The 19,439-nt window shown below is 35.9% G+C and overlaps 2 protein-coding genes across 6 annotated transcripts in view; both read left to right on the forward strand.

Moving 5' to 3' along the window:
* TMF1 (TATA element modulatory factor 1) overlaps nt 1-14,328 on the forward strand; it is a 33,780-nt gene extending 19,452 nt beyond the window's left edge. Inside the window, exons 9-17 of the mRNA XM_055342614.1 lie at nt 1,062-1,154; nt 2,064-2,220; nt 5,708-5,900; nt 6,683-6,752; nt 6,987-7,079; nt 7,974-8,075; nt 8,356-8,505; nt 9,723-9,848; nt 11,215-14,328. Coding sequence (XP_055198589.1) covers nt 1,062-1,154; nt 2,064-2,220; nt 5,708-5,900; nt 6,683-6,752; nt 6,987-7,079; nt 7,974-8,075; nt 8,356-8,505; nt 9,723-9,848; nt 11,215-11,358 — 1,128 coding nt within the window. The 3' untranslated portion in view covers nt 11,359-14,328. The remainder of the gene's footprint in view (nt 1-1,061; nt 1,155-2,063; nt 2,221-5,707; nt 5,901-6,682; nt 6,753-6,986; nt 7,080-7,973; nt 8,076-8,355; nt 8,506-9,722; nt 9,849-11,214) is intronic.
* A 4,574-nt stretch (nt 14,329-18,902) lies between these two features.
* The window catches only part of EOGT (EGF domain specific O-linked N-acetylglucosamine transferase), a 36,536-nt gene continuing 35,999 nt past the window's right edge, over nt 18,903-19,439 (forward strand). For 4 of the 5 annotated variants that reach the window (XM_055342616.1, XM_055342615.1, XM_055342617.1 and 1 more), the window contains exon 1: nt 18,907-19,051. The gene's annotated coding sequence lies outside the window, so the exon portion shown is untranslated. Of the gene's footprint in view, nt 19,052-19,439 lie in introns of all 5 variants that reach the window. The other variant, XR_008666795.1, reaches the window with a different exon arrangement.

Here is a 19,439-nt window from a genome sequence, read left to right on the forward strand (position 1 = left end):
CCATATTCCTTACATTCACCATAATTTTTTAAAAAGATTTATTTATTTTATGAGAGAGTGTGCACGCACAAGTGAGGGGAGGGGCAGAGACAGAGGGAGAGGGAGAGAAGCAGACTCTCAACAGGGGGCTGATCTCAAGAGCCTGAGATCACGACCCAGAGCTGAAATCAGGAGTCAGATGCTCAACTGACTGCCAGGTGTCCCCATATTAATCATAGTTTTTAAAGATTTTTTAAAAAATTCATTTAGGAAAGACAGACAAGCAGAGGCATAGGCAGAGACACAGGCAGAGGGGAGAAGCAGGCTCCACGCCAGGAGCACGATGTGGGACTTGATCTCGGGTCTCCAGGATCACGCCCTGGGCCAAAGGCAGGCGCTAAACCACCGAGCCACCCCGGGATCCCCTCATAATTTTTAATGAGATTATTTATGTTCTTTCAAAATTCACAAAAATAGATTACTACTAATGGATATTTAGAATATTTCCTGTTTTGTCTGGTTTTGCTAGTCCAGCTAATAGTGTAGGGAGTATCTTTGTATGTTTAGATCTGCTTCTGTTAAGTAAATTCTTGAGACTAGTGAAAGAAGGTGAGAGTTCTATGATTGCTTTAACATGTTGCCATAATGTTTTACAAAAAGACTGTTGTAGTTTACATTTCCAGCTGTGTATGAGTATAGCAGTTAGCTTTTATAGCTATTTCATTCTGCCTTACATTGCAGACATTAATAGATGCATTGTCTCTCCTATATTGTATGGCAGTGGCTGTGCCTATTATGCCTTTTTTTTTTTTTTTTGTCTAACAATGCTTTTCTAAGTATATATTTATTAAGTATTTATTAAGTATATATTTATTAAGTATTTATTAAGTATACAGACGTTTAGTTTAGAATTACTTGGTAAATGGTATGTGTGATAATCATGTAAAAGCTCATTGGATAGTGTAAATATACATAAACAGTAATACATAAACCTATTGTGTTGACAACACAGTATGTAGTTAGGAAACTATAATTAGTGTTTTGATACTGTTTGTGATAGTGTATTGGTTCTCCTCATATAGGTTGGAGACCTTAGGTTGGCACTGCAACGTGCAGAACAGGCGGCTGCCAGAAAAGAGGATTATTTACGCCATGAGATTAGTGAACTCCAGCAGGTACTGTCACAGTTTTCCTAAACACAAATCCAAGATGTGTTTTCCTAGAAATAAAAAAAAGGATTCAGTGGGGATAATGTTCATGGAATTGAGATTACTACCATACTTTATCATTTGCTGTATTTTTGTGGCTTATATGAATAAAACAGGAGTGGACACCCTAAAAAATAAACACAAAAAGCCCTAATTTTGTTTTATAGAAAATAATTTTATACTGATAGATTTGTTTTGTGTTAGTATTGTTTTTTTCATTTGTTATAGCTAGTTTATTATTATCAGTCTTTGATTACTGTGGGGCAGATAATCAGTGTCAGTTTTTTTTTTTAAAGATTTTATTTATTTATTTGAGAGAGAGACAATGAGAGAGGGCATGAGCAGAGGGAGCGGCAGAGGGAGAGAGAGAATCAGACTCCCTGCTTAGCAGGGAGCCTGATGTGGAACTTAATCCCAGGACCCTGAGATCATAACCTGAACCAAAGGCAGATGCTTAACCAACTGAGCCACCTCAGTGCCCTCGGTGCCAGTTTTTCCACTATTCTGTTAATTTTCAGTCAGTGAACATGCACGGGAAAAGGAAACAAAGTGCAACTCTGATTGATCTTTCTGTTTTTTTAAATACTTAGAAATATTTGGATGATGAGGCAACTGCTGGGAGGTTTGGATGATGGTCTTTTTTTACCTGAAGATAATCAAAACTTCTTCTTGTTAGAAAAGAAGCACTCCCTTAGATACTGTTATGCATCCTAGCTCTAACTTACAGATTGAATAATTAGAAAATAGTGTAACTACAAAACAATTTTATCTTGGGAAAATAATATTTTCCAGAATTCTTTCATAAAGTTTATTTGCTAGTGTTTTTAGAGTTTTCATTGTTATTGGTGGTAATGATTTAAGAATTTCATGATTTAGAGACTCCAGGAAGCAGAAAATCGAAACCAAGAGCTGAGTCAAAGTGTTTCATCAACGACAAGACCATTGCTTCGACAGATAGAAAACTTGCAAGCAACTCTAGGGTCCCAAACATCATCGTGGGAGAAGTTAGAGAAGAATCTTTCTGATAGGCTTGGTAACTGCTTTAGTTCTTATGTTCAATGTAGAAGCCCTTTCCTTTTATTTATAAAAGTAGAATGGTATGAAATTGAAATTCATTTGATCTGATAGTTACACTTTATGTCTAACTTGTAGAGTTTTACGTCTTCTCCGTTCTTGCTTTTATTTTCTAATATTCTAGTTGACTTTTTCAGACCATTTGTTTTCCCTTACACAGTGTGTCAAATATTATCCAAATACTTCCATGTCATCTTATCATTTTTACAGACAACTGTTCTCATTTTTTTCCTTGTCTGTTGCTACATCTGACCTCTTTGTAGCTTGTCTGTAATAATGTAGGAGGTAGAGATCAGATATGGTTCTGGTCCTTGGTGGAATTCCAGGAGCAGAGATAGGTCTCAGGAGGATCCCAGTCAAACTTTACTAGACAGATTCTGTGGAGTCTTGAGAGTCTTTTGTATAGAAATGTCCCAGGTTGCCCTTCTGTGCTGCTGTTAAGAAAATAATTATTCTAAGATGTTTATGCAAGTACAGATAAGTTGTGTGTGTGTGTGTATCCCAGAAGCTGACTAATTGATGAAAATTTCATGTGCCCTTTCTATGCCTAAAACTAACTGTAGTTTGGGAGATGCCATGGTACGGTGATAAAAGCAGGCCTGAAAGGGTATCCTTGTAAATCATGAGGAGTTAAACTAGAATGAGTGGTTTTCAAACAATATTCGGTGGAATAGATGTCTTAGGACTAGCTGTCATGGTGAGAGGGCAGCTGTATAATTAAGGTGCTTGATATAGCCCTTTAGGCTGCTTTAATGAAAGTAGTGCCTCCTTTTCGATCTTTTTTTTTTTTTTTTACTTCCATGTGAGATTATGTCTAGAAAAAAATTCATCTACTTAAAAAAAATCACTAAACTAGATGAAATGTCATGTATTGTTTAATTTATAGATACATGTTTTGGGTCTATCATTTGTTACTGAGACCCATTTGCTACGAACATGAGACATCTGAAAATGACACCTGAAATGAATTTTCTTTTAGCAATAAATGAAAACCAGAAGCTGGTTTTTTCTTTTAGCAGTAATGAAAACCAGAAGCTGTTTTTTTTTTATTTGTTTGGGTTTTTTTTTTGTTTTTTGTTTTTAAACTGGGCTCTACATCCCCTCAGTGATATGTGGTATTGTGCTGGAATATAGGCAAAACCATGGGACACACATACCAAATATTGCTTTTAATAGGAGCACAAATACAGTATGTAACAATATAAAGTGAAAAATAGAGATAATGTTAGGTCTACTTTGGTAGAGAAAAAATAGAATTAGTGATTAAATCTCAGACAACTCTAATCTTTTCTTAACTGAAATTTTTTATTGAGATAATTGTAGATTCACATGCAGTTTTAAAAAATAATACAGGTGGTCCCTTGCATGCTTTATCTAATATCCCCAAATGTTAACACTGCAAAATTATAGTATAATATCCCAACAGGATATTGACGGTGATGTACTAATTTTATTCAGATTTCTTCAGAGTTCTACTGATACTCATTTATATATGTGTGTGTCTGTATTAAGTTGGGCATGGTTTTATTATATGTGTAGGTTCATGTACCCATCTCTACATTCAAGATTTTGAACAGTTCCGATAAGTTGTCCTTTTAGAACCTCATTTTACCATTCTAGTGGCCCTCCTTTTGTGTCCCAAATCTTGGCAATCGCAATCTGTCCCCCATCTAAAATTATGGAATTTCAAAATGTTATATAAATAGAATTATATACTATGTGACAATTTGGGATTGGCTTTTTTCCTTCACAACATAATTCCCTGGAGGTTCATCTAAATTACTGTGTATATCAGTGATTTAGTCCTTTCATTGCAGAGTGTTTCTGTGTTATGAGCATACCACATTTTCTTTAACCATCTACCTGATGAATGATATCTGGGCTCATTCCAGATCTTTTTCTGTACAGATAAAGCTGTGAGCATTCTTGTACATGTTTTAGTGTAGACATGTTTTTATTTCTCTGGCTAAATGCCTTAAGTGTGCAGTTGCTGGGTTGTCTGGGTAGTTGTATGTTTAGTTTTTTAGGAAAACACCAAACTGTTTTTCCAAAGTGGCTATATGTATGACAGTAATCTAATTTCTCCACATCCTTGTCAGAATTTTGTGTTGTCCCTATTTTTTCTTCTAGTCATCCAGATATCATTTAATGATATCTTACTGTGATTTTCATTTGAATTTCCCTAATGATGCATATCATTTCATGTGCTTATTTTCCATTTGTATATCCTCTTCAGTGAAATTACCTTTCCATGTCTTTTTTTTTTTTTTTTTTTTTAAGATTTTATTTATTTATTTGAGAGGGAGAGAGAGCATGAGCAGGGAGGAGGGGCCGAGGGAGAGGGAGCAGCAGGCTCCCCACTGAGCAGGGAGGCCCAAGCAGGGCTGGATTCCAGGACCCGGGGATCATGACCTGAGCCGAAGGCAGACACTTAACCAGCTGAACAACCCAGGCACCACACCTTTTCATGTCTTTTGCCCATTTTCTAATTGGATTCTATTTTCACTGGTAAGTTTTGAGACTTCTTTATATATTCTAGACACCAAGTAATGTGGTTTGCATTTTTTTCCTCCCAAGTCTGTTGCTTGTCTTTTTATCCTGTTCACAAAAGCAAAAGTTTAAAATTTTGAAGAAGTCCAGTTTATCAGTTTTTCTTTTTATGGTTCTGCTGTTGGTGTCAAACCTAAGTACTCTTTGCCTGTCTAGGGACAGTGTTTGCTCACCTCGCCTCTTCTGGCTTCCACTAGAGAATGGTTGGGGATAGTAGTCACCTAATGAGATATCTAGGGACAGGCAAAGAGTGAAAGTTTTAGAAAACTTTTTTCTAAAAGTTTTGAGGGTTTTTTTGCTCTTAAATTTTTGATCCATTTTGAATTAATTTTCATATAATATAAGTTTAGTTTGATGGGTTTTAGGTTTGGTTTTTTCTTTTTTCTTTTTCTTTTTTTTTTTTTATTTGCATTTGGATATCCAGTTGTTCCACTTTCAATATGTGCCTCCACTTTCAAATTAAAATATTTTAGGAAGAAAATAGGGGATCCCCGGGTGACTCAGCGGTTTAGCGCCTGCCTTTGGCCCAGGGCGCGATCCTGGAGTCCCGGGATCGAGTCCCGCATTGGGCTCCTGGCGTGGAGCCTGCTTCTCCCTCCTCCTGTGTCTCTGCCTCTCTCTCTCTCTCTCTCTCTCTCTCTCTCTCTCTATGTCTATCATAAATAAATAAATAAATAAATCTTTAAAAAAATATATTTTAGGAAGAAAAAAATAAGGCAGATAAAAGTTAAGATTTGTTCTTTTGTCTATATAAGCAGTTCTGCCTCAGTCAATAAGTTCTTACAGATTTCAGTGAGGCTATTTGAATTATTAACTGTTTGAAGTAAAAATTTATTTGATATTTTGGCCTTTTGGGCATAAGTATATTTGATTTTTCTTTTTTATCCTACAATCAGGTGAATCCCAGACTTTGTTGGCAGCAGCAGTTGAAAGAGAACGTGCAGCTACAGAAGAACTCCTTGCCAACAAAATTCAAATGTCCTCCATGGAGTCACAGAATTCTCTCTTAAGACAGGAAAACAGTAGATTTCAGGCCCAGTTAGAATCAGAGAAAAATAAGCTAAGAAAACTTGAGGATGAAAATAATAGGTGAGCATGTCTTGAGTGTTATTCTTCGTGGTTTTGTGACATCTTAAAGCACTTAAAAAAAAGAAGTTGTAGTGTTTAAACTCCGAGTCATTAGTAATAGAATATTATAGCAGAATGGTTTGGGATTCATTGAACTTGAGACAGGCTTGTGAAATTGTGTGGCATGTTCTGCATGTATTTGCATTTTCCAGGGAAAGGATTCATTACTTTAATCAGGTTTTTTTTAAAGGAATCTGTAACTATAAAATAGTTTGGAGACCACTCATTGGAGTTATTTTTTATATTTTACAATGGTCTTAGCAGTGTTCCAGTCTTTCTAAATAAATGTCTGGGTTCTTTGGAACTGCAAGCTATAAAGTCCATCTATCTGAAAGTGTATTAAGGCTGTGATTAGTGTGGTTTTACTCCCTGAGTTTTTCTTTAGAAATTTTAGTTAAAAAAAAAAAAAAGGTCAAGAAAAATGATACCTGAACTTCTGCAAATATTTTCATAGAACTCCCTAACAAGCTTTTGCAGAATCTGAACCTATTAGAGAATGGTGGTATTCAAAATTCTTTTTAGAAAATCTCTTTTTAAATGAAATCCTAGCTTAGAGCAGCAATATGATATAATACACAAAAGTAGTAGCTTGGCTTCTGAGTGTAAAACCCCTGTCATCTAGAAAGTATATTTGGAAAATCAAGCTGATAGTTGAAATGACTATTAAAGAGTTAATAAAGTGGTGAGTTTTCAGTAGTGTGTACTATCATCTTTGTTTTGTTTAATTCTTTCTGGCTTAATAGGTACCAGGTTGAATTAGAAAACCTGAAAGATGAATATGTAAGAACACTTGAAGAGACAAAGAAAGAAAAGGTATTTAACAGTGTTTGCTCACCTCTCCTCTTCGGGCTTCCACTAGAGAACAGTTGGGGATGGTAGCCACCTAATGAGATGCCAGAGTGGAGTGGGCACTGTGACTTCTTTCTGAACTTGGTCTTTAGTAGTAAAAGAAATAGGAATATATACTTTATGTTCCTGACTTTGGAATGGACTTAGAAGGATGATTTAGTATCACAGAAATTATCTAACTGTACCTTTCTCCACTAGACACTACTGAATAGTCAGTTAGAAATGGAGAAATTGAAAGTTGAACAGGAAAGGAAGAAAGCAGTTTTCACCCAAGAAGCAATAAAAGAAAAGGTACTGAATTTGGGGTTTTGTTTTGTTTTTGGTGTAACCAGTTCATAGCTGTTCTGATTAACCATTGTTACATAATTCTAGGTATACCTTATAAATACCATTTCTTCTGCTTAAAATCAATAGAGTGATGAATTATAGTATTGTAATCAGTATCCTGTCAGAGTGGGTCCAAAGTAATTTGAGTTTATCCAAAGAAATCTGTGATTCTAAGGCTTGAATTATAGAATCTGTTGGGGCCATTTTTAAATGAATTTTGTGGTCTCTCACTGAAACTAATGCACTTCATTTGGCCTCTAGGCACCTTGGGAATAAAACTGGTATGTTCGCTTTATTTCTGGTTAAGGAAGGTAATTTTTCTAAAGTGAGTTTCCTGTATGTGAAGGATTGGATTATACTTGGTAGCATGATTTGTTAAAACTGCCTGTTTGTACATGGAAATTACCTTTTGAATTTGTTTGGAATTTTAAAAATATATATTAAAAATAAAATGGATAAGCCAGAAACTTGATGGTTTGTAAAACTTACTAGTAATCTTATTCTGAAGAATTAGGTTTAATTGGTAATAGGTTATTTAATATATAATAATATGTAGACATTAGTTCATGTATTTGTTAGAACAAAAACATTCTCATTCCATTAAAAATAAATTATTGTAATATAAATGAGTCCTGAGATGATTTGACCACATCTGTCTACAATTTTAAATAACTCTTGTGCCTTTAATAAGACTTCAGAAATTCTATCTGTAACATTTTTTATGAGGAAATGAGAATGAATCTTTGTTGTCATTTATCCTAGAAAAGTTTCTTGCTTTTTATTTACCATTTTAGTCTTTAATGTGACCTGAATGTTTTTGTTTTTGTTTTTGTTTTTGTTTTTGTTTTACTCCTTAAGGAACGGAAGCCATTTTCTGTTTCTAGCACTCCTACCATGTCACGTTCGAGTTCAATAAGTGGAGTTGATATGGCAGGGCTACAAACATCTTTTCTGTCTCAGGTGATATTTTATTTCTTATATGTACCTAGTTGTTAAACTGAACGATAATAAAGGAAATAAGCAGGTTGCATTTTGTCTATCAACTATCACCTTGCCATTCCATAGGCAATTGATACGAATATTCATGAAAGAGTGCTAATTGCACTGAAGAAATAAGAGATGATTTCGTGCCTTTGAGAAAGTTACAGACATTTTAAAGCAAGAATTAGCAGAACCATTTGTTTGAACCTTATTGTGGAACTCAGCTTGTAACTGTATAACTGTATACGGTTTAATATAGGATGAACCTCATGATCACTCATTTGGACCAATGTCTGTATCAACAAATGGAAATCTTTACGATGCTGTGAGAATGGGAGCGGGATCCAGCATTATTGAAAATCTACAGTCTCAGCTAAAGCTAAGGGAAGGAGAAATTACTCATTTACAGGTATTGGAAAAATTAAATGTGCAACAGAAGTAAATAAAATTTTGGGGCCTAATAAGTAGCACCCTTCATCTCCACCTCAATTCTGAGCAAATTGAAAAATAAAGTGAAATAGTGGCATGTGAAGTTTAAAATGTATCACATATATTAATGATGTAGGTGATATATATATATATACATATATAATGATATATATGATTTTTATGATAAGACTGGTTTGAGAAATTGGCCAGATGAGAGCCAAATGAGTCTGCTCATGGGCTCTGACTGTCAGAATTAGCGCGACTTACCCACCCTGTCATAGAAAATGCAGAGCTGGAGTAGGCCTCCCCATGTGTTATAGGCTGCCATCTAAGACTTGTAAGCATCTAAGAGCAGAGAACTCCTGGCAGGCACCTTTCCTAAACATTAAAAAAAAAAAAAAAAAAGAGTTTGCTGATCTGAACATAGTCATTTTATTTTTCTCAAGAGTTGCCACTTAGGTCACTCCCCCTTGTGAGGAAGGAGTGAAAGAGAGGAGAGAGATTAGAACTAGAATATCCTGTATATGAAAGAAACCATCTTGAATAGGGAGGCGGCACCCTCCCATCTTACTTTACTTTTTAAAAACTTTTAATGTGAGAGATGTTAAAACACTTTACCTATTTTCATTGTTTAACTTGAAACAGAAGTGTAAATCTTTCTTTTTATTCTCATTATATTATTATAGTTGGTTGGAAATACTACTCTATTAAAGACCAAGTCTTTGAATTGGAAAATAAACAAGATCAGAATAAACTTCATATGAGTTATGTTTGTGTAGCCCAGAGTGCTGTGCTTGAGGGTCCAGATTAAACTTCATTGGTAGTGATGATAGATTCCATCAATGTGACCTGCACAGCTGGGGCTGCATTAAAGGATAATTTTATTTTTCTGAGTTTCTGTACTAATTTAGAATGACTGAAATATATGCTGTTTCTCTAGAGAAAAATAATAGGGCTCCGTACTTCAAACAGATGATTGGATTTTCTTTAGTTCTTTTTCTTTCATAGTAAGCCCTGGTAACCTCTGAGGAGAGCAGAAACCCTTGTTTTTGCCACCATTTCCTTAAAGAGTTAGCTCATGGCTATATGTTGACATACTATTTTATCAAAAATAACATTGAATATATTTATATTAGTATAAATATTAATAACCAAGATATATTTTGATTTAAATTACTTCCCTGTAATGTTTCTCAGCTAGAAATTGGCAACCTAGAAAAAACACGTGCAATAATGGCTGAAGAGCTAGTTAAATTAACAAATCAAAATGATGAACTTGAAGAGAAAGTGAAGGAGATACCCAAACTTCGAACTCAGCTAAGAGTAAGTACTCTTCTCTTCATTTAAGGATGAGTCCAAGGGAATCCCTAGGTGGCTCAGTTGGTTAGGTGTCTGACACTTGATTTTGGCTCAGGTCATAATCTCAGGGTATGGGCTTGAGCCCCACATTGGGTTCTGCACCCTGCAGGGCATCTTTTTCAGGATTTTCTCTCTCTCCCTGCTTGCTTGCATGTACACGCTCTGCTTCTTTCTGTAAAATGAATAAATCCTTAAAAAAAAAAAAAGGAATGAATCCAAGATATTTTTATCCAGTTACATTAGATTTGATATTGTTATTTTACATAAAATATGTAAGTTTTAATGATTTCTTTGAAAATGGTATTAAATAGTTCAGTTAGGAAGTTTTAAGAATCTTCTTGCCTGTCACATTACATGAAGTATTTTTCATAATCATGTGTAGTCCCAATATAGGAAAATAATTAGGGATGCCTGGGTGGCACAGCGGTTGAGCACCTGCCCCTGGCTCAGGGCATGATCCTGTGGTCTCGGGGTCGAGTCCCACATCCGGCTCCTTGCCTGGAGCCTGCTTCTCCCTCTGCCTCTGTCTCTGCCTTTCTCCCTGTGTGTCTTTCATGAATGAATGGATAAAATCTTTAAAAAAAAAAGAGGGACACCTGGGCGAGTGGTTAAAGCATCCGCCTTTGGCTCAGGTTGTGATCTTGGAGTCCCAGGATCAAGTCCCATCAGGCTCCTTGCATGGAGCCTGCTTCTCCCTCTGCCTATGTCTCTGCCTCTCTGTGTGTGTGTGTCTCATGAATAAATAAATAAAATCTTTAAAAATAAATAAATAAAAAATAAAAATAAAGGAAAATAATTAGATTTTATTTGACCAGGGCTCATTTATAATACTACTCTTTTACATAATCTTATGAGTATTTTGTTCATTGATATTATTATGTATCATCACAATTTACGTATTTGGTATTAGGAGTCACTGTTAAGCCATATATGAAAATATATTTTCTTTTATCTTTTTTTGGTGGGCTAAATGACAGATAATACTTGAAGTGCAATGAACCCAAGAGAGTAAAATTTGATCACATGTGTTTAAATTAATGGGAGAAAAGACAGATTAAGCTTTAGATGGGGAGAATTGTAGAGTAGAGGAGAGATATGATAAAATTGGTAGCCATCTGGCTTGGGTTTTTTGTTTTTGTTCTGTTTTTTTAATTCCTCAACTTGCTATTTATTCCAGCAGATTGGAATAGCAGTTTAATTTTCAGAAGAGATGACTAGGTACTTTTCTTTAGATTGTAATATGTTTACTGGTGACTCATTTGTAATATAAATGTATATTAAAGATGTTTTGTAGAGTTATTTTAAAAATTATGAACACATTTTTTTGTAGGATTTGGATCAAAGATACAACACTATTCTGCAGATGTATGGAGAGAAAGCAGAAGAGGCAGAAGAACTTCGATTAGATCTTGAAGATGTAAAAAATATGTATAAGACTCAAATAGATGAACTTTTAAGACAAAGACTCAGTTAACTTCTGAAAACTACATTCCCATCAAACTGAATGTAAACATTTAATATCTAAGTGTAGACTCCCAATAAATTCTTTTATAGAATTAGAAAGTGGAATTTACTGTAGAGTTCAAAAACTGAAAAAAATTGTTTTATAGTATATAGTAATATTTGCAGTTAAATTATTTTGTGCAATATTTGAACTTTATTTTTGAAACTATTCTTTAAAGATTTATTTTTTAAAGCATCTTTTTTTTTTTTTTTGTCTTGAACAGCACAGAGATTACTTTTCCTCATATCAGTATGGTAGGGAAGGAGAGTGGTGTTCATATGTTTCATTGTAAATATATAATTAATTGTATCTGTAATTTATATGTGTTTGTATATATTAAGGACATTTAAAGAGTGATATTAACATATTGAAACTTTGAAATCTTTCACATTTCAACATATCTAATTATTACTTCATGAAAATGAACATTAAATGTTCTAGTAAAAAAAATTATTAAACCCACAGTTACTAAATTTTGAACTAATGTTTTTTTCTTTTAAAGTAGAAATCACACTGACACTCTCTGAAGCTTAAAGGGGAATGATTTAAACTTTAAAATTTTTGTGGTCTGAGAATTTATTTCACCCACATTCTACAATAAAGTATACAAATTTTGGTACCTCTCTGGTGAAAGCTGTAGCTATTCAGTTAGTTATATAGGCATGATCAGATAGTGGAAAAATTGTACTTAAAATGATTTTGTGATGATATCAGTGACATTTAAGTGCTTTTAAAGAGGTATTGTTTTACTAACCTTGTAAGATGAATCAAAAGTGATAAAGTAATAACAAGATTTTCTCTTAAAAATTAATTGTTCACATTTTGTAAAGCCTTATTTTTTGGCACATTAAAAAAAAGTTTGATATTACAGAATATTCATAACAATATACAGAAACTATAGGAGTTAAATTTGGCATTTTGCAATTCTGTATAATTTATCATTTTATTTTTTCTCAAAACTTTACACTCAAAAATAGTGTGGAATAGCTTTAAAAAATAGCTATGCTTTCTTCCAAGTGCTTCCAAATGTTATTTTGTTTAAAAAAAGTTAACCAGGCCCTGTTTTAGATTTGTGAAATATTTTGATACATTTTATTACTGAAAGTCATTTAGTTGCCTTTACTTGCAAATAACTCTCATTTAATTTTTAGTTGAATTTTAAACAGTAGAACTTTGGGTTATAGCTATAAGCAAGCCATGTTGAAGAATTTGGAATGCTTTTCAGGGCAATTCAAGTGACCTCATTTTTGTTCTTTTTGTATTCCAGGCAGTATTTCTGTCATTGGATCTCTGATTTGTAGCACTAATAAATATTCTTTCAGTGTGAACCAAATTCATAAAATTAATTTTCTATATTTTAGTGGTAAAAAGCAGTGTAATAACTTTTTGTCAGCTTGGACTTTTTTGAGGGGGGGATTTTTTTTTTTTTTAATATTCACTGGGCTGACAAGGAATGACAAGACGGATAGCAATAAGAAATGTACAGAATTAGGAAATATAGAAAACTGAAGTTGCAAAATTGTCAAGCGTTTGAAACTAGAAGTTTAGGAATTAGGAAATTATTATTTTAAAATATCCATTAGAAAATAAAACCTTCAGTTGTGGAAAAAAGATGGAAATAAAACTCCTATATTTTACAATTTCATAATATTAGACATTTTCTTTTCTTAATTCTTATTAACATTAATAAAATCAGTTCAACTTAAAATTTTAAAAGTGTTTTCAATTTATTTAACTTAAAAATGGTAAAGAGTTATTTAGGACTCTGGCTATATATTATTACCATATGTTCATTATCCAAAAATTAATAATGGATAGTCACACAGATTTTATTATACACTTAGATCTCTCGGTACATTTATAAGTTGAGAAGGTGTAGTGAGTATCTTGAAAACTCCACTAAGAGGCGGAATACCTAGTGACATACTGGTTGCTGTATTTTGCTGTTGGTCATTAAAACTTCTCTATCCATATTCTAGTAAAACAATTTTTATATTTTAATGGTTAAGAGAATAGTTTGCAATTATATTTCTCTTGAAAATAGATCTTAAAAATCAGAACTTCAAAAATATAAGGTTAGACGTGTGAGCATTGTTGATATGTAGACAACTGAGCAGTTACCAGGTATTTTTCCAGCTCTTGGGAAGCTTGATTGAGACTACCGACTTCTTTTTTTTTTTCCATTAACTCTGTTGAGAAGTTTCAATTGTACACTATTTAGCATATGGGAATGTATTGAACATATCTATATCGTGATTTAAGATATTCTAAATATGGACCATTTCTGACTTAGGGAAACATGAGTTTTTGTAGTTAAGTGAAAATTTTTTTCTCATGATTCTTCAATTGGCATTTGATTTCTGAATTGAACATTTTATTTAGATGGTTATTAAAAGTATGCAATTTGTAGTATTTAGAAAAAAGCCACAAGACAAAAGAGAAAATGACTAGATATTTTTTCTTGTTTTACTATTTGGTATGTATATATTTTTTTCTTCTAGTATATCATAATTTTTAAATTTTTCTTTAAAATTCTAATCTCCGTATTCTTTTCAGTTTTACAGTATAACTTCATATTTTGTAAAGGGCTAAAATTATGATTTCAACTACAGATTGATATAATATTTTAATTCTAAATGAAAGGTAATGTAAAGCATGGATCTGATTTGAATAAAGATTAAAATCTTTATAATAGTATTAATGTATTTCATTGTTACCATAATTTAGACTGCCCAGTACCAATGAATGAAGGTGGTATTGTTTTATGAAGGTAATAGGACTTGTATAACTTCAGAATTCATATTTTAAAATGAGGATAAGTCCAAATTTTCTATGAGTTATATTATGAAGAATATTGTCAGCATTAAGCATAGTTTTTCTAATGAAGTTTTTGGAAAACAATCCTGAGAATTTACCGCAATTAAATTATTGTAAGGATGATTTGTGTCTTTTTTTAAAATCTTAAACAGTGTTCAGAATACTCTTCTAAAAGTTTTACAACAGTTCTGTATTCAAATAATAACAATAGATAAGTTGTCCTTTATTCATAAGTTATTCTGAGTTCATATTGCTTGTAATATTGAACTCTTACAACTTTGATCCTTAGAAGTACTTGTAAGGGCAGCCCAGGTGGCTCAGCGGTTTAGCGCCACCTTCAGCCCAGCCCCTGAATCTGTGATCCTGGAGACCCAGGATCGAGTCCCACATCAGGCTCCCTGCATGGGGCCTGCTTCTCCCTCTGCCTGTGTGTCTCTGCCTCCCCCCCCCCCCCCCGTGTGTGTCTCTCATGAATAAATAAATAAAATCTTAACCCTTATTTAAAAAAATAAAAAAAATACTTGTAAGCTTTGCCTTTACACATATCCATTTTACCTTTAGCAAATCCAGATCCTTTAATAAGATAGAATGGAAATAGTTTCTTTTTTCTTTATAAATACTTCTCAAAACAAAAACTACAAAATACAATGGTGGGTACAGAGAATTTGCTTTTAGAGCTGTCCAGAATTTATTCTCCATTTTCCCCTGCTGCTAAGTAAGGTAAATTCAATTTTAGAATCTTCAAATAATACTAAGGAAGAGGTAATAAGAGCTCTTGCTGTTTATGTAACATTAAACTCTCTTGTTGCTTTTAGAGGTAGTGATGGACACATAGAGGTGTTCCTTTCAGTTTTATACAATGCCACGCCCATTTGTCTCTTGAAATTAAAATCTTAATTTTTAAAAATACATATTGTTAAAAAATCTGTGGTTATGCTGATTATAGGAAACAGTACTTTGTTACTGTGGAAATAATTCACTTAAACAGGATCATAATCCCTTATCCACTGTTCTGAAGTCTAAAAAAGCTCTGAAAACTGTTAAGTGTTTTTGTAAGTTTGCTGTCAAACTTGCTTTGGTGGTAAAGCTTAACCTTTCCTGATGTGGGGTTACTTAGAGGGTTTACCTCACGGTGAGTGAAATGAAGTGCATACATTTTGCTGCAGAAATATTGTATGGGATAATGGGGTGTTGACCCAGGGCACACTGAGTGTGTTAAGTTGTAAACTGCGCACACTCTCTTCTACACAAAAAAATTCAGGGACACATAGGGCCCCAAGGATTTTGGAAAAGAGATTGTATACCTGTACTTTACCTTCAAATCAGCTTTTTAAAGTCGATACTATTCTCATCTCCATTTTTAAAATGAAGAAGGTTTAGTTGCTTAAGGTCATATGGCAAGTAAGTGGCAAAGATGAGGTTCTAATTTGTGCAGTTTGGCTCCAGAGAATGTGCTCTGACCCATTAACTGCAGTGCTGCTTCTCTTATTACTTTCCTGTGAAACCATAAATGTATAGATCAACTAGCGTAAGGTCAACTTTTGTCAAAATCTATTTGCTTAAAACTTCAGAAGTGTTGAATTACATTTTAAGCAATTGGATATATCAGATAACCAATAAGCTATATTCTGATTGTTCAGCATTTTGCTGACACTGTGAGCTATCCAAATGTCAATATATGTGCAGCAAGCTTAAAACACATTTAATAAGATTGTAATGCACTGTAAAAATTATGATTATATAAAATTTTAAACTTGTACAAAGAGAACAGATTATGAATCCCCATACTCTCATTAACCTATACTCTTTAACTGTGTTCAACAGTTCATGGCCCACTTTGTTTCATTTATAGTTCACTTGTGCTTCATCTCAATCCACATTATTTTGAAGCAAATTTCAGACATAAGACTTCATTATCAAATTTAAGTATGGAATATTTTTGTAAAAAGCACCTCATCAACTATTTAGTTACTTGCATCATGATTCATATAGGAAAAATGGGATAAAATATGCTTCAGTCGTTTGCATTTACCGTTTTCATGTTTTTGGTTTTGTTTTACTAGTTTTCACATTAGGAGTTGGTTCCCTTTTGCCATCAGACATGAACAATGAGGTTTTGGTCTGTGTATTTGGTTGATTGGTCAGACCTCTTTGAATATAAGATTTAACTATATGTGTACTTCAATCTATTACAGTTACCCTTTACTGATGCTTTAAATTATCCTATCTTTGGCCAGAAGGTGGCTTTTCAGACTGGTTCCTGAGTCCTTTTGATAAGGCCCTCATTATCTTTGATTGCCTCCCTGCCTCCTCATGTAAGGTTTTTAAGCTGCTGCTTGTACATCATCTAAGATGATGTACATATCTAAGATCCATTTTTCTATGGAACTCATGTTCCTTTTAGTGGGAAACGTTTGCAGATCATAGTCTGGGTACAACAGGTGCTTCTTGCTACAGGGTTGGTTGTTTTGTAGGTCTTTTCAATGGATGATGGAGGATAGCTCTGTTCTTAATGATAAAATGTTAATTTATATTACCTCCAAATTCATAAGTAGTATTTTTATGAGGCTAGGCTTATATCTACACCACATGCCAAAAAATTCAGCTTCAAAGATACCATCTTCATTACTCCTATTTGGTGTATCCAAATCAGTATTCCCACTAACAGTTTGGTTCCTGGGAACAGTTTGTGATTTTTTAAATTCTTTTAGTCCTGAGGGTACATCCACCAGACGTGCTAATTGTGTTTCAAAATCACTTGGGATAGGTCCTTTGTTGTAGTATATGCCACAGCTGGATAGCATGTAAATTGTTTCATTTTACTTTCAATTTTTAAGGATTACTTGTTAAAAATTTTGTTTTATACTGTATTTACATGTTTCTAAAGCTACTTCTATATAGTGTACATCCAGAGAAGTTTTTTGCCCCAATATACATATTCCCTTCTTCCCCCATAGGTAATCATTTTAAATAATCTATTTGTAAAATAACACATATATATATATGTCCCCTTTCCTACATAAGTAATAGCATATTACACATCCTTTCCCCACTCAACAATACACCCTGAAGTGTACAAAGATTTCTCAGTTCTTTTTTTACACCTGCATAGTTCTTCGTTGTGTGGATATACCAAAGTTTACTCAATCAGCCTCCTATTAATGGACATTTTAGTTTATTTTAATGTCAGTTTGAAGAAAGTTTTAAATTTTAACATTGGTATCTTGAGTGGAAATCCTGTGTTTCAAATGGCTGCTGCAATATGTTAGAACTCGAGCTGATGTTCTTAAAGCTCTATCATGTGTCCTCCGAGCCTGAATGACCACAACTTAATAAGTAGCCATTTAAAATAGTACCACGTTTATATCACAACAATTTAATTGGCTTGTCCTTGCAATTTAATGGACTAACCTCTTTTTAGAACCTTTTCTCATGTATTCAAAATACATATGAGTACAAATATAAATATATATTACCAGTCAGTGACAAAAATTTATTTTAAATGACTACAATTCATCTTGAACCAACTAGCAGGAAAGCTATATTTCCTGTACATGACAAAAAAGAGGATGGTGACATATAAGCTGAGAAAGCACTTTAAAATTACTGCCCTTATTGGTATGGGATGGACAAAGTCTGAAATAATAGAGCAGTAGTTCCCTTAGAGACAGTCTTTTACCTAAAAAGTAAGTGAGGTGCTCCCTGGGTGGCTCAGCAGTTGAGCATCTGCCTTTGGCCCAGGGCGTGATCCTGGAGTCCCAGGATCGAGTCCCGCGTCGGGCTCCCTGCATGGAGCCTGCTTCTCCCTCTGCCTCTCTCTCTCTCTGTCTATCATGAATAAATAAATAAGATCTTAAAAAAAAAAAGAGTAAATGAGTTAATAAAGTGCTTTAGAATTATGCCTGGCACATGTCAAATATGTGTTTTTTGCGGTGTTGTTATTTGAAGAAAAAATTCAGATAACATTCCTTGTTCAGCAGATTACTAATGGCATTTGTGACACTTCTTACAACAGCATCTCAAAAAATATTTAAAAAGCACTTAAGCCCTTGGAAACAAACTGTTGCTTCTTTATGATCATATTAAGAGTGGGTCACTTTACGTGTCTGAGCTTAAGTTTATTATGATGGTATCAACCTCCCTAAATTTAGCCAGTTCAAGTTGAATCCCGTAATGATCGACGCTGCTACGCTCCACAGAGAGCATCCTAGAACCAAGGACAGTGTGGGAGGCCAGCGTTCAAACAGTCATGATAAAATCATCATAAATAAATCTTAAAAAAATAAAATAATAAATTATAAGGGAATTTAAATAACCGTAAAATAATACAGCGATAAAAACTACAGCCCCGCAGAGCAGCTTTCGCGCTTGGCGAGTTTCCCGGGGAGCGCGGGGAGGGCCGAGCGCACCGCTGCACCGCGTGCGAGGGGCCACCCCCGAAGACGCCGCCATCCGAGTTCGCGCCCCACCCTGGAAGGGCAGGGAGGGCCGAACCGTGACCACCGCGCCAGCGCCACGCAGCCCGACTGAGGATGGGCCAGAGTCAGGTGTCCTCGGGCCCTCTGAGCGCCCCCCGCCCGCTCCCCGCCCCAGGGCCCGGTGCAGCGCGGACTCGCGCCCTCCGCGCCCTCCGCGCCCGGCGGTGCGCGCCCAGCGCAGCTGCCGCGGGTTCGGTCCCGCCTCCCCGCGCAGACGGCCTCGGAGCGCCGGCGGCTCCCTGGCGCCCCCTGGCCCGCTCGGGCGCCCGAGGTTTCCGGTGAGCCGCAGCCGCCGGTTGTGACGACTCGGTGCTCTGGAGCGGCGGCCGTCTCCTCCTCCTGCGCAGCCCCGGCGCCCCCGACTGCAGGTGGGACGCGCTCGGCTGCCCGCGGACCCCCTCCCCCGCCGCCCGTCCCGGGGCGCGGTGGGGCGGCCGCACGCGGCGCTCCCGGGGGCCCTCCGGCCGCGGGGAAGGATGCTCCGGGGGTCGGCGCGCCCGCCCTGGCGAAGCCGCTCCCCGGCACCCCCCCCTCCGGGGCGGGTGACCGGGAGTGTGTGCAGGGGGTGGGGGTGGGGGGCGGGTGCAGGGCGGCGGGCGACGAGCGGGGACTCCGCGCCCGCGAGGGGGCAGGACGCGAGCGCGGCCGTGTGGCTGCGGACCTCCCCGCGGCGTCCGAGGCGGCCCTGCCCGCTCTCCCCGCCCCCTCCCCGCCTCCACCGACCGTGAGACCCGTGGCCCCCCCGGGAGGGGGGAG

The sequence above is a fragment of the Nyctereutes procyonoides genome, unplaced genomic scaffold (assembly GCF_905146905.1).
Source record: "Nyctereutes procyonoides isolate TBG_1078 unplaced genomic scaffold, NYPRO_anot_genome, whole genome shotgun sequence".
NCBI classification, from domain to species: domain Eukaryota; kingdom Metazoa; phylum Chordata; class Mammalia; order Carnivora; family Canidae; genus Nyctereutes; species Nyctereutes procyonoides.